At 45.0% G+C, this 15,014-nt stretch overlaps 1 protein-coding gene and 1 pseudogene across 21 annotated transcripts in view; both read left to right on the top strand.

The window, feature by feature from the left end:
* LOC101012887 (mediator of RNA polymerase II transcription subunit 18) overlaps window positions 1–15,014 on the top strand; it is a 180,797-nt gene that overhangs the window by 143,297 nt on the left and 22,486 nt on the right. For 20 of the 21 annotated variants that reach the window (XM_031666137.1, XM_031666135.1, XM_031666131.1 and 17 more), the window contains 3 exons: window positions 6,166–6,763; window positions 9,334–9,518; window positions 13,666–13,819. In XM_031666137.1, coding sequence (XP_031521997.1) covers window positions 6,166–6,763; window positions 9,334–9,518; window positions 13,666–13,819 — 937 coding nt within the window. The remainder of the gene's footprint in view (window positions 1–6,165; window positions 6,764–9,333; window positions 9,519–13,665; window positions 13,820–15,014) is intronic. The other variant, XM_017958822.3, reaches the window with a different exon arrangement.
* On the top strand, window positions 14,542–14,659 carry LOC116272425 (annotated as a pseudogene).

Consider the following 15,014-nt stretch of genomic DNA (forward strand, 5'->3'; position numbering starts at 1 on the left):
TTAATATCACCAAGTTGGGTGGAGTGATTCAAACCTTGAAAAACAGGCTTAGAATATTTTATGAGTATGACAGTTTGGAGTAGCTTGATGAAAACAGGGTGAAGTTGTTATTACCACCACTTTGGAAGGATAGTGTCATGTTGACTTATCTGTGAGGAACTTGGGGAGCCTTCACATACTTATTTTCAAAACTACCTTGTGCTGCAGGAAACCGATTTTATCTTTTCTATAGGTAGGGCAATTAGAACATGAAGACATTGTGTGTGATTCATTCAAGGTTGTAGGCTGGGCGTGGTGACTCATGCCTGTAATCCCAGCACTTTGGGAAGCAGATCACCTGAGGTCAGGAGTTCAAGACTAGCCTGACCAACATGGCGAAACCCCATCTCCACTAAAAATACAAAAAATTAGCTGGGCATGGTGGCAGGCACTTGTAATCCCAGCTACTCGGGAAGCTGAGGCAGGAGAATTGCTTGAACCCGGGAGGCAGACACTGCAGTGAGCTGAGATTGTGCCACTGCACTCCAGCCTAGGCAACAAGAGCGAAACTCTATCTCAAAAAAAAAAAAAAAGGTTGTAGTTAGTGAAAGATAGAAACTGAACATAGGCTTTTCAACTCTCAGGTCCAGACCTCTGTTCCTTACAGTAGTGTTCGCAAACTGGTGTTCTCCTCAGGATCACCTAGAAAGCTTATGATAACAGACTGCTGGATGCTTCCCCTAGAGTTTCTGATTTTAGTAAGTCTGAGATGGGCTTGAGAATTTGCCTTTCTAATAGGTTCCCAGATGATACTGATGTTGCTGTCCAGGGAGCACACATTGAGAGCCTCTGTGCTAGACCAGTGGAATACCACCCTTTTCAAATTAAGGCAACATATAAAATGATCATTTGTGTATGATACCCTGGACTACACTGCAGAGCTCATTCTTGGCTTGAGGTAAATAGCCCAAAACAATAGACCTTGTAACTGACGAATCAGTATTAGTCCATGAGGGGTCCTCAGCAGAAGAAGAAAAATAGAACAGTTCACAGAGCATTACTTAGAGCTAAATAGATTTAATTTAACGGACTCTCTTTTATTCTAAAATTATAATCTTCGTAATCCTTTGGGGTTAAAATGCCATTTCTTTCACAAAAGGATTATGTTCATAAATGGTTTACTTAATATCAAGCCTTATTTGGAAATCTTAGAAAATGACAACCTCGGCCGGGCGCGGTGGCTCACGCCTGTAATCCCAGCACTTTGGGAGGCCGAGACGGGCGGATCACGAGGTCAGGAGATCGAGACCATCCTGGCTAACACGGTGAAACCCCGTCTCTACTAAAAATACAAAAAATTAGCCGGGTGAGGTGGCGGCGCCTGTAGGCCCAGCTACTCGGGAGGCTGAGGCAGGAGAATGGCGGGAACCTGGGAGGCGGAGCTTGCAGTGAGCTGAGATCCGGCCACTGCACTCCAGCCTGGGCGACAGAGCGACACTCCGTCTCAAAAAAAAAAAAAAGAAAAAAGAAAATGACAACCTCAATAAAAAAACTAGAAAAAAAAACCCAACAATCTAAGGTTGATCAAGATTTTTTTTATTGTTTTAGTCACTGAAATCCAAAAGTTTGGAAACCATTGCTTCAGAAGTACTACTGTCTTCTCATTGGTATAACATGGAGTATTAGGACTAAGGAAAAACTACCAGCAATAGCTGAACAGGTGAAAGAGAATTATTACCCATCCCAGAAACACTCTGGAATTTTTCCACAAAACTACAGCCAGATGCTGTTGTCAGGGTATATGTACCGGAATTTACTTCCTTAACATATATGCCTTCCTCAGATTACCAAATATAATTTATCTTATTAATTCAAAAGTAAAAATATTCATTTATGGTCTCATCAGGAATGAGTTTTGTTGTAGATGGAATAGCTAACAGCTGTTTTTAAAGAATCAGCAAAAATCCAGTCTTTCCAAAAATATATCTTTCACTGCTCCTAAAATTCATATTTTTAGAATCTTTTTGTGTCTGTATGAAGTGTTTTTCTAGAAAGCCTTTTTTAAAATTTATTTATGGGCCCAGGCACGGTGGCTCACGCCTGTAATGCCAGCACTTTGGGAGACCGAGGAGGGCAGATCGCTTGAGGCCCAGAGTTTGAGACCAGCCTAGGCAACATGGTGAAACCCCGTCTCTACTAAAAATACAAAAAATGATCTGGGCATGGTGGTGCATGCCTGTAATCCCAGCTACTCAGGAGGCTGAGGCAGGAGAGTCGCTTGAACCCGGGAAGTGGTGGTTGCATTGAGCCAAAACTGCACCACTGTACTCCAACCTAGGCAACAGAGCGAGACTCTGTCTCAAAAAAAAAAAAAAAAAAAAAAAAAGAAAGTATTTATAATGAGTGACATTAAAACATTATAAAATTAGGCCAGGCACAGTGGCTCATGCCTATAATCCCAGCATTTGGGGAGGCCGAGGTGGAAAGATCACTTGAGGCCAGGAGTTCGAGACCAGCCTGAGCAACGTAGCAAGACCCCATCTCTATAAAATATTTAAAAATTAGCTGGGCATGGTGACATGTGCCTGTAATTCTAGCTACTTGGGAGGTTGAAGTAAGAGGATTGGGTAAGCACAGGAGTTCAAGGCTGCAGTGAGTTATGATTACACTACTGCACTCCAGCCTGGGTAACAGAGCGACATCCTGTCTCTAAAAAAAAAAAAAAGGCTGGGTACGGCTGGTTGGCTCATACCTGTAGTACCAACACTTTGGGAGGCTGAGGCAGGTAGAATGTTTGAGACCAGCCTAGACAATGTGGAGAAACCCATCTCTACAAAAAGGAACCACCAAAAAATTAGCTGGGCATGGTGGCACATGTCTATAGTCCCAGCTACTTGGGAGGCTGAGGTAGGAGGATCACCTGAGCCCAGGGAGGTTAAAACTGAAGTGAGCCGTGACTGCGCCACTGCACTCCAGTGACACAGTGAGACCCTGTCTAAAATAATTTAATTTAAAAAGAAAAAGAAAGGCCGGGCGCGGTGGCTCAAGCCTGTAATCCCAGCACTTTGGGAGGCCGAGGCAGGTGGATCACGAGGTCAGGAGATCGAGACCATCCCTGGCTAACATGGTGAAACCCCGTCTCTACTAAAAATACACAAAACTAGCCGGGCGTGGTGGCGGGTGCCTGTAGTCCCAGCTACTCGGAGGCTGAGGCAGGAGAATGGCATGAACCCAGGAGGCGGAGCTTGCAGTGAGCCGAGATCGCGCCACTGCACCCCAGCCTGGGCGACACAGCGAGACTCCGTCTCAAAAAAAAATAAATAAAAAAGAAAAAGAAAAAGAAAAGAGGCTGGGTGTGGTGGCTCACATCCATAATCCCAGCACTTTGGGAGGCTGAGGTGGGCCTATCACTGGAGCCCAGGAGCTCAAGACCAGCCTGGGCAGCATAGCGAGACCTTGTCTCTACTAAAAATTAAAATTTAGCCAAGCATGGTGGCATCAACCTGTAGTCCTAGCTACTTAGGAGACTGTAGCAAGAGGATCACTTCAACCCAGGAGATTGGGGCTGCAGTGAGCTATTATTCATGCCACTGCACTCCAGCCTGGGCAACAGAGGGAGACCTTGTTTCAAAAGAAAAAAGAAGAATTACAAAATTAGCTAGCCTTGGCCGGGCACAGTGGCACACACCTGTAATCCCAGCACTTTGGGAGGCCGAGGTGGGTGGATCACCTGGGGTCGGGAGTTCAAGACCAGCCTGACCAACATAGAGAAACCTGTCTCTACTAAAAATACAAAAAATTAGCCGGGCCTGGTGGCGCATGCCTATAATCCCAGCTGCTTGGGAGGCTCAGGTAGGAGAATCACTTGAACCTAGGAGGTAGACGTTGTGGTTAACTGAGATGGTGCCATTGCACTCCAGCCTGGGCAGCAAGAGCGAAACTCCGTCTCAAAAAAGAAAAAAATAATTAGCTAGCCTTTTACTTTGAACGTCTCCAATTTTTGGGATTTGGGACAAATACAGTTTTATTTAAGGGAAGTTTTTGAGACCATTTGAGAATACTGAGTGAGATGAAAATAAAAATAAAGGGTTTGAGTAGGTTACAGGTTGGTGATCAAAAGAACTACTTTTTTTTTTTTTTTTTTTTCTTTCAGCAGGGAAAAAATGACTACTCTAATTATTTTACCAGTTTTGCTCCTGTGTGATCTGATGATCCACTTTTACAGGTCTTCTGCAGCCCTCCAAAGGAATTTTGCTGAAACAACACCACCTTTGCTGAGTCATTGTGGGCTTTGGTGAAACCATAGGAATATATACTGTCATGATACAGGGTGAGGGCTTCTCATCTCATAAGCATATATTGAGGGTCCACTAGATGCCAGGTAGTGTGCACAGCCCTGTGGATGATATGTTGATGGAGACAAGGTTGCCCTGCCATCAAGGAGCCCATCATATAGTGGAGAGTGAACATGGGAAGCTGAGGTGCAAACGGAACATAAGAGGTGTACACAGTAATAAAAATTAGAGACAGTAGGCCGGGCGCGGTGGCTCACACCTGTAATCCCAGCACTTTGGGAGGCCAAGGTGGGCAGATCACGAGGTCAGGAGATTGAGACCATCCTGGCTAACACAGTGAAACCCCATCTCTACTAAAAATACAAAAAAAAATTAGCTGGGCTTGGTGGCAGGCACCTGTAATCCCAGCTACTCGGGAGGCTGAGGCAGGAGAATGGCCTGAACCCAGGAGGCAGAGCTTGCAGTGAGCCGAGATCGTGCCACTGCACTCCAGCCTGGGCGACAGAGTGAGACTCTGTCTCAAAAAAAGTAAAATAAAAAAGTAATAAATAGAGACAGTAGGATGCAGTCAAATAGTCAGAGACCTGGATACTAGCTGAGTCCATGCCAGTTTGTAGTATGATCTTGGGCAAAGTCGCCTAACTTCTGTGGCCTCGCTTTCTCCTTCTGAAAAATGGTAAAGATGCTATCTTGTTTCCCCTGTCACCTCAGGTGGTAGAAGGAGAATATGACTTCAAGGACAGAAAACACTGATTTATTCAAAGGACTTTGCAATTGCTATAAAAATTCAAGATGTCAGTATTGATAGTTTTATAACACAGAGCTGAGATATTGAGATATCATTATCAGGATATGGTAACAATACCCACTAATACTTATTTTATGCTATCTGAATGTTTAAATTTTTTAATAGAGTACTGTTATACAAAATAACCTTTTTTTTTTTTTTTTTGAGTCAGAATCTTGCGCTGTCCAGCCTGGAATGCGGTGGCGTGACCTTGGCTCACTGCAGCCTCTGCCTCCCAGGTTCAAGAGATTCTCGTACCTCAACCTCTCCCGAGTAGCTGGGATTACAGGTGCCTGCCACTACACCTAGCTAATTTTTGGTTTTTTTGTTGTTGTTGTTTTTGTTTTTTAAGTAGACGGGGTTTCATCATGTTGGCCAGGCTGGTCTCGAACTCCTGACCTCAAGTAATCTGCCCACCTCGGCCTCCCAAAGTATTGGGATTACAGGCGTGAGCCACCATGCCCAGCCACAAAATAACTTTTTGTTGGATGTTTTTGTCTCTATTCATATTAACTACACAAAGATCAAATTACAAAAAGTTGTCAGCCGGGTGCCGTGGCTCATGCCTGTAATCCCAACACTTTGAGAGGCCAAGGCAGGTGGATCATTTGAGGTCAGGAGTTCGAGACCAACCTGGCCAACATGGTGAAACCCCATCTCTACTAAAAATACAAAAATTAGCCGGGCCATAGTGGCATGTGCCTGTAATCTCAGCTACTTGGTAGGCTGAGGCAGGAGAATCACTTGAGCCTGGGAGGCAGAGGTTGCGGTAAACCAAGATCGCGCACACTGCACTCCAGTCTGGGCGAGAGAGTGAGACCCTGTCTCAAAAAAAAAAAAAAATTGTCATATCTGTTGCCATAGCAATGAAGTAAGCTACTCATCAGTCTTCCTACACCTCTATACATTTATTAGGCCTTCTATTTGAATAAATATAAACTTCGTTTCAGGATAAAACTATCCTGTAGGAATGGCAAAACTATGAAATTATTTAACTTGCTTGAAAGATTAAAACTGAACTCAGCTTTAATTCTAGGCCCTGGGCCAGCCCTTCAAAGCATTGGAAAGTCATGTGAAATTGATGTGTTGCTCTCTCTTTTCCAGCTGAACTGTCCCAAGCAATAAACAGTGGTACATTGTTATCAAAACCGTCCCCACCCTTACCACCTAAGAGAGGCATTCCATCGACCTCAGTACCCACCTTGGAGTCTGCTGCTGCCATCACCACAAAAACACCAAGTGATGAAAGAGAGAAGAGCACATGTTCTCTGGGCTCAGAACTGCTATCAATGATCTCACCTCGCTCTCCGTCCCCCCCACTGCCTGCTCATATACCTCCAGAGCCTCCACGCACCCCTCCATTCTCTGCTAAGACTTTTAAAGTTGTGCCAGAAATTGAGTTTCCACCATCCATAGATCTACACCAGGAGATTCCCCAGCAGGAAGATCAGAAAAAGGAAGTCCCCAAGAGGATATTGGACCAGAACTTTGGGGAGCCCCATATACCTTCTAGGTTGCCTCCACTCCCACTGCATATTCGAATCCAGCAGGCCCTCACCAGCCCACTTCCCATGACTCCTCCTCTGGAGGGTTCTCACAGAGCTCACTCGTTGCTCTTTGAAAACAGTGACGGCTTTTCTGAGGACAGCAGTACGCTGGGTCGGACCAGGTCTCTTCCCATCACTATTGAAATGCTGAAAGTGTAAGTGCCTTTGAAGCTTGCCTCTTGTTTCTCCTTTACTCTAGATAGCCCTGCTTGGAAAAAATTACTCATAGAAAGAAAATGTGGGCCGGGCACGGTGGCCCACACCTGTAAGCCCAGCACTTTGGGAGGCTGAGGCGAATGGATTGATCACCTGAGATCAGGAGTTCAAGACTAGCCTGGCCAATATAGTAAAGCCCTGTCTCTATGAAAATAACAAAAATTAGCCAGGCGTGGTGGTGCATACCTGTAATCCCAGCTACTTGGGAGGCTGAGGCAGGAGAATCGCTTTAACTGGGAGGTGGAGGTTGCAATGAGCCAAGATTGTGCCACTGTACTCCAGCCTGGGCGACAGCGAGATTCTGTCTCAAAGAAAAAAAGAAAATGTGAATAAAGTTTTTTTTTTTTTTCCCCGAGATACAGTCCTGCTCTGTCACCCAGGCTGGAATGCAGTGGCACAATCTCAGCTTACTGTAACCTCTGTCACCCAGGTTCAAGTGGTTCTCCTGCCTCAGCCTCCCGAGTAGCTGGGATTACAGGCATGTGCTACCACATCCAGCTGATTTTTGTATTTTTAGTGGAGATGGGGTTTCACTATGTTGGCCAGGGTGGTCTCAAACTCCTGACCTCAGGTGATCCACCCGTCTTGGTCTTACAAAGTGCTGTGATTACAAGCGTGAGCCACCGCACCCAGCAATGTGAATAAATTTAAAGTACAAAGAATACTCTGCCAAAAGGATAAGTTATAGAATTTGGACTCTTTCTTTTTTTAATCTTATCTTAAAACTTTATTTTTATTTATTTATTTATGCTTGAGACAGGTTCTCACTCTCTCACCCAAGCTGGAGTGCAGTGGTGCAGTCTTGGCTCACTGCAACCTCCACCTACCTCCTGGGCTCAAGCAATTCTCCCTCCTCAGCCTCCTGAGTAACTGTGACTACAGGCGCATGCCATCACACCCAGCTAATTTTTGTATTTTTTGTTAGAGATGGGGTTTTGCTGTGTTGCCCAGGCTGGTCGTGAACTCCTGGGCTCAAGCAGTCTGCCTGCCTCAGCCTCGTAGAATGCTGGGATCATGGGTGTGAGCCACTGCGCCTGGCCAAATTTCAGCTTTTTACTCTCGTGATTTTTTTTTTCATGGAGATTTTTGTGATGACACAAAATTTACAAAATTATGTACATGAAAAATTACAACTGTTAGTTTTATATACTACAGAGAAGGCATTGTATAATGTGGTGCTTAAGAGCATTCACCTTGGAGTGAGATAGCGCTGGGTTCAAATTGCAGCACTACCACTCTCAGCTTATACTAATGTTAAGTTACTTAAGCCTTCTGCTCTTTAGTTATATCATCTCTAAATGGGAATAATATTTACTCTGTAGGCTTGTGAGAATGACATTAGACAAATGCTGGAACGCACCAGTGCCTAATAAGTGGTAAAGCTGGAATTTGAACCCTTAGATTAATACCTGCTAAAAAGTTTTTTAGCAAGATTGTTAAAGTTAAGGGAGAATGGCCGCCTGTAATCCCAGCACTTTGGGAGGCCGAGGCGGGCGGATCACGAGGTCAGGAGATCAAGACCATCCTGGCTAACACGGTGAAACCCCGTCTCTACTAAAAAAAAAAAATACAAAAAATTAGCCGGGCGTGGTGGCAGGCGCCTGTAGTCCCAGCTACTCGGGAGACTGAGGCAGAATGGCGTGATCCCGGGAGGCGGAGCTTGCAGTGAGCCGAGATCGTGCCACTGCACTCCAGCCTGGGCGACAGAACGAGACTCTGTCTCAAAAAAAAAAAAAAGTTAAGGGAGAGAATTATAAGTTACTTCATAGATTTTTTATTTATTTATTTATTTATGGTTATTTCAGTCCTTTTGTCTTTTTTTTTTTTTTTTTTGAGACGGAGTCTCGCTCTCATCACCCAGGCTGGAGTGCAATGGCACAATCTCGGTTCACTTCAACCTCCACCTCCTGGGTTCAAGAGATTCTCCTGCCTCAGCCTCCCAAGTAGCTGGGATTACAGGTGCCCACCACTATGCCTGGCTAATTTTTGTATTTTTAGTAGAGACAGGGTTTCACCATGTTGGCCAGGCTGGTCTCAAACTCCTGACCTCAGGTGAATTTCCCCATCTCCATCTCCCAAAGTGCTGGGATTACAGGTATGAGCCACTATGCCCGACTTTATTTCAGTCCTTTGTCTTAAAAGTCAGTTATCCTTGGCCGGGCGCGGTGGCTCAAGCCTGTAATCCCAGCACTTTGGGAGGCCGAGATGGGCAGATCACGAGGTCAGGAGATCGAGACCATGCTGGCTAACACGGTGAAACCCCGTCTCTACTAAAAAATACAAAAAATTAGCCGGGCGAGGTGGCGGGCGCCTGTAGTCCCAGCTACTCGGGAGGCTGAGGCAGGAGAATGGCGTGAACCCAGGAGGTGGAGCTTGCAGTGAGCTGAGATCCGGCCACTGCACTCCAGCCTGGGCGACAGAGCGAAACTCCGTCTCAAAAAAAAAAAAAAAAAAAGTCAGTTATCCTCTTTGTTTCTAAAAAGAAAATATAATTATGTTAATTTGTTAGTCCAGACGATGAAGAAGAGGAGGAGCAAACCTGTCCATCCACATTCAGTGAAGACATAACATCTACCTCAGTCATTTCTAAATTACCACAGTGTGTACAGGAGGAAGAAGAGAAGGAGAGCGACTCTGATTCAGAAGGTCCCATTCAGTACCGAGATGAAGAAGATGAAGATGAAAGCTATCAGAGTAAGAAAGGGAGGGAAAAGCAAAAGGGAGAATTCTTTTCCAGATAAAGCTATTTGCTGATCTTAGCAAATGTCAAAAGAGATATGGAAACAGGTACCTTCTCCCATTAACTCATCTGGCTAATTGATGTTGGAAGCCACTGTGAAGGACTCCTTGTCCCTGTTATCACCCCTCTGATAAAACAAGCCAAGACAGGGATCCAAGTAGATTGAGTCACTCAGTTAGGTTTTTTGGGGTTTTTTAATTTAATTTTTTTTTTTTTGGACAAGGTTTTGCTCTGTCACCCAGCTGGAGTACAGTGGTGCAATCGTAGTTCACTGCAGCCTTGAATTCCTGGGCTTAAGTGATCCTTACGCCTCAACCTCCCAAATAGCTAGGACTACAGATGTGTGCCACAACTGGTTAGGTTTCTTTGGTTTTTTGTTTTGTTTTGTAGAGACGGGTCTCGTTATGTTGCCTAGTCTGTTCTTTTTTTTTTTTTGAGACGGAATTTTGCTCTTGTGCCCAGGCTAGAGTGCAATGGCACGATCTCAGCTCACCTTAATCTCCACCTCCCAGGTTCAAGTGATTCTCCTGCCTCAGCCTCCCAAGTAGCTGGGATTACAGGCTTGTGCCACCATGCCTGGCTAATTTTGTATTTTTAGTAGAGATGGGCTTCACCATGTTGGTCAGGCTGGTCTCAAACTCCCGACCTCAGGTGATCCACCTGCCTCAGCCTCCCAAAGTGCTGGAATTACAGGCGTGAGCCACCGCGCCTGGCCATAAAGGATTTTTTTATTTTATTTTATTTTATTTTATTTTATTTTGAGAAGGAGTCTTGCTCTGTCACCCAGTCTGGAGTGCAGTGGCACGATCTCAGCTCACTGCAACCTCCACCTCCCGGGTTCAAGCAATTCTCCTGCCTCAGCCTCCCAAGTAGCTGGGATTACAGGCGCCTGCCACCAGGCCCAGCTAATTTTTTTTTGTATTTTTAGTAGAGGCTGGGGCTTCACCATATTGGCCAGGCTGGTCTCTAACTCAATCTCATAATCTGCCCACCTCCCAGAGTTCTGAGATTACAGGCGTGAGCCACTGTGCCCAGCTGCCCAGGCTGTTCTTGAACTCCTGACCTTATGTGATCCCCCTGCCTTGACCTCCCAAAGCTCTAGGATTACAGGCATGGGCCACCATGCCTAGCCTATTTTTAATTTTTATAGATATATAATAGTAGTACATATTTATAGGGTACATGAGATATTTTGATATAAGCATGTGTGTATGGGTAATCAGGGTATCCATCACCTCAAACACTTACCATTTGTTTGTATTGGGAATATTCCAAATCTACCTTTCTGGTTATCTTGAAATATACAATAAATTATTGTTAACTATAGTCACCCTATTGTGCCACCGAACACTAGATCTTATTCCTGTTTTTTCAGAGTGTCTCACTTTGCAGACTGGAGTGCAGTGGCACAGTCTCAGCTCACTGGAACCTCCATTTCCTGGCTCAAGTGATGCTCCCGCCTCAGCCTCCTAAGTAGCTGAGAACACAGGCATGAGCCACCACACCCAGCTAATTTTTGTATTTTTTTGTAGAGACAGGTTTCACCATGTTGCCCAGGCTGGTCTTGAACTCGTGAGCTCAAAGTGATCTGCCCACCTCAGCTCCCAAAGTGCTGCAATTACAGGCATGAGCCACCACACCTGGCCTAGATCTTATTCCTTCTATCTAATTATATTTTTATACCCATTAACCAGTCTTTCTCTCCCCCATCCCCTCTACCCTTCCCAACCTCTAGTAACCACCATTTTATTTATTACCTCTGTGAGATCAACTTTTTTAGCTCCCACATAAGAGTGAGAACATACAACATTTATCTTTCTGTGCCTGGCTTATTTCACTTAACATAATGTCCTCCAGTTTCATCCATTTTGTTGCAAATTACAGGATTTATTTCTTTTTCATGGCAGAATAATATTCAATTGTGTATATACACCACGTTTTCTTTATCCCTTCCTTTATTGATAGACACTTAGTCTGATTCCATATCTTGGGGATTATAAATAGTACTGCAATAAGGATGACATTGATTTGATGATTTCCTTTCCTATATATATATATATATATATATATATATATTTTTTTTTTTTTTTTTTTTTTTTAAATAGACGGAGGCTCACTCTGTTATCAGGCAGGAGTGCAGTGGCTTTTTCTCAGCTCACTGCAACCTCTGCCTCCCCAGTTCGAGCGATTCTTCTGCCTCAGCCTCCCAAGTAGCTGGGATTACAGGTGTGTACCACCACACCCAGCTAATTTTAGTTTTTTGTTTGTTTGTTTGTTTGGTTTTTTTTTTTTAGTATAGACGGGGTTTCACCATGTTGGCCGGGATGGTCGCGATCTCTTGATCGTGACTGAGTGATCCACCCACCTTGGCCTCCCAGAGTGCTGGGATTACAGGCATGAGCCACTGCGACTGGCCCAGTAGTTGTATTTTTAAGGGTGTTTTGTTGGTCTTGTTTTGTTTTTTAAGTAGAAACGGAGTCTTGCTGTGTTGCCCAGACTGATCTCAAACTCCCAGCCTCAAGCAATCCTCCTGCCTTGGCTTCCCAATGTGCTGCATTACGAGCATGAGCCACCTCATTTGGCCTATTTTCAGTCTTTTGAGGAACCTCCATACTGTTTTCCATAATGGCTGTACTAATTTCAGGTTTTTGTTTGCCCCCAATTTTAAAACCATTCACCTAAGTGCCTCTAATCCCAGCACTTTGGGAGGCCGAGGTGGGTGAGATTAGTAGTTTGAGACCAGCCTGGCCAACACGGTAAAACCCCATCTCTTCTAAAAATACAAAAAATTAGCTGGGCATGGCCAGGCACGGTGGCTCATACCTATAATCCCAGCACTTTGGGAGGCCGAGGCAGGCGGATCACCTGAGGTCAGGAGTTCAAGGTCAGGAGTTCAAGATCAGCCTGGCCAACATGGTGAAACTACGTCTCTACTAAAAATAAAAAATTGGCTGAGCATGGTAGCAGGTGCCTGTAATCCCAGCTACTAAGGAGGCTGAGGCAGGAGAATTGCTTGAACCCGGGAGGCAGAGGTCGCAGTGAGCCAAGACTGCACCACTACAATCCAGCCTGGGTCACAGAGCAAGACTCCATTGCAAAAAAAAAAAAAAAAAAAAAAATAGCCAGGCGTGGTAGCAGGCACCTGTAACCCCAGCTACTCAGGAGGCTGAGGCAGGAGAATTGCTTGAGCCTGGGAGGTGGAGGTTGCAGTGAGCCAAGATCGTGCCACTGCACTCCAGCCTGGGTGACAGAGCAAGACTCCATCTCAAAAACAAACAAACAAAAAAAAAGGCCAGGCACGGTGGCTTACGCCTGTAATCCCTACACTTTGGGAGGCCGAGGTGGGTGAATCACCTGAGGTCAGGAGTTCAAGACCAGCCTGGCCAACATGATGAAACCCCGTCTCTACTAAAACTACAAAAAATTAGCTGGGCGTGGTAATGCACGCCTATAATCCCAGCTACTCAGGAGGCTAAGGCAGGAGAATCACTTGAACCCAGGAGGCGGAGATTGCAATGAGCCAAAATCGTGCCACTGCACTCCAGCCTAGGCAACAAGAGCAAAAACTCCGTCTCAAAGGAAAAAATAAAACAATATGGAGTAGAGGAAAGGTGGCACATGGGCTAAAAGATAAAAGTGATGTTTTCCCTTTGGTCTAATGAACTTATTGCCATAGGGCAGAGAAAAATAAACATGTTCATACCCGCACATCTTTGCAAATAACTGAATCTTGATAAAGTAGAAAGGCAGCTTTAAAAACAGACTATGGGGTGTTAGTATGAAAGCCTTTATGTTTTAATTCAGAGGGCTGTCCCATGCTTAGATTCTCTCTCCTGTCGCAACTCTTATCAAGGAGGAAAAATGTAGAGGCCTGATAGAAGAGAAAAGATACCTTTTAACCATCTGAGTCCATCTGGCTAAAAAGATTTTTAGGTGTCTTTAGCTTTACCCCCACCTCAGTGTCTGGCTGGATCATTTGAGGCCAGGTGGGAACTGGGAATTAAATATTGTATTTGTTCAGACTCTTGCCTAGCCCTAGGTAAGGCTGAACCTTTGGCTTTAAGCCTCAAGTTCTACTATTTTTCTTCCCTGTGTGCAAAGGTGCTCTCGCCAACAAAGTGAAGAGGAAAGACACACTGGCAATGAAGTTGAACCACAGACCCAGTGAACCAGAGTTGAACCTGAATTCTTGGCCTTGTAAAAGCAAGGAGGAGTGGAATGAAATACGGCACCAGATTGGAAACACACTGATCCGGTAGGCCTTTGCTTAGATTCGCTTGATTGATTTGGTTATGCCAGTATTTGTGTTAGATGTTGTTAGATGTGTTGGTTTTTTATTTTGTTTTGTTTTGTTTTTTTGAGACAGTCTTGCTCTGTCACCCAGGCTGGAGTACAGTGGCGCGATCTCAGCCCACTGTAACCTCCATCTCCCAGGTTCAAGCAATTCTCGTGCCTCAGTCTCCTGAGTAGCTGGGGTTATAGGCACCCGCCACCACGCCAGGCTAATTTTGTATTTTTAGCAGAGACAGGATTTCGCCATGTTGACCAAGCTGGTCTCGAACTGCTGGCCACAAATGATCACCCACCTTGGCCTCCCAAAATGCTGGGATTACAGGCATGATCCCCTATACCTAGCCTATATGTTTACTTTGTCATGGAGTATTCATTTATCTTTTTTAGTGTAATTTTTTGAACCACTGGAGTGCAGTGGTTCGATCATGGCTCACCGCCTCCAACTCTTAGGTTCAAGGCACCCTCCCACCTCAGCCTCTTGAATAGCTGGGTCCTCAGGCATGCGCCACCATGCCCTGCTAATTTTTATAATTTTTTGTAGAGACAGGGTCTGTGTTTCCCAGGCTGGTCTCGAACTCATGGCCTCAAACATTCCTGCCACGTTGCTCTCTGAAAGTCTTGGGATTGTAGGTGTGAGCCACCACACCCATCATTTTGAGTATAATTTTTAAAAATACATACTGGGTTTTGTATGAAAGGTGAGAAGGTTAGCACTCCACTTGACAAGGATGGAGAGTCCCTTTGGGCCTGACAACACACATACAAGGCATTGCCATCTACCACGTAGCATCTAACTTTATAAAAAAAAAAAAAGAAAGAAAAGAGGCTGGGTGCGGTGGCTCATGCCTATAATCCTAGCACTTTGGGAGGCCAAGACAGGCAGATCATCTGAGGTCAGGAGTTCAAGACCAGCGTGACCAATACGGTGAAACCCCATCTCTACTAAAAATACAAAAATTAGCCAGGCATGGTGGCATGCGCCTATAGTCCCAGCTACTCGGGAGGCTGAGGCAGGAGAATTGCTTGAACCCGGGAGGCGGAGGCTGCGGTGAGCCGAGATTGCGCCACTGTACTCCAGCCTGGGTGACAGAGTAAGACTCTGTCTCAAAAAAAAAAAAAGAAGAAGAAAAGAAAAGAAACAAAAAATATATTGTATA

Source organism: Papio anubis, chromosome 1 (genome assembly GCF_008728515.1).
Source record: "Papio anubis isolate 15944 chromosome 1, Panubis1.0, whole genome shotgun sequence".
Classification (NCBI taxonomy): Eukaryota; Metazoa; Chordata; class Mammalia; order Primates; family Cercopithecidae; genus Papio; species Papio anubis.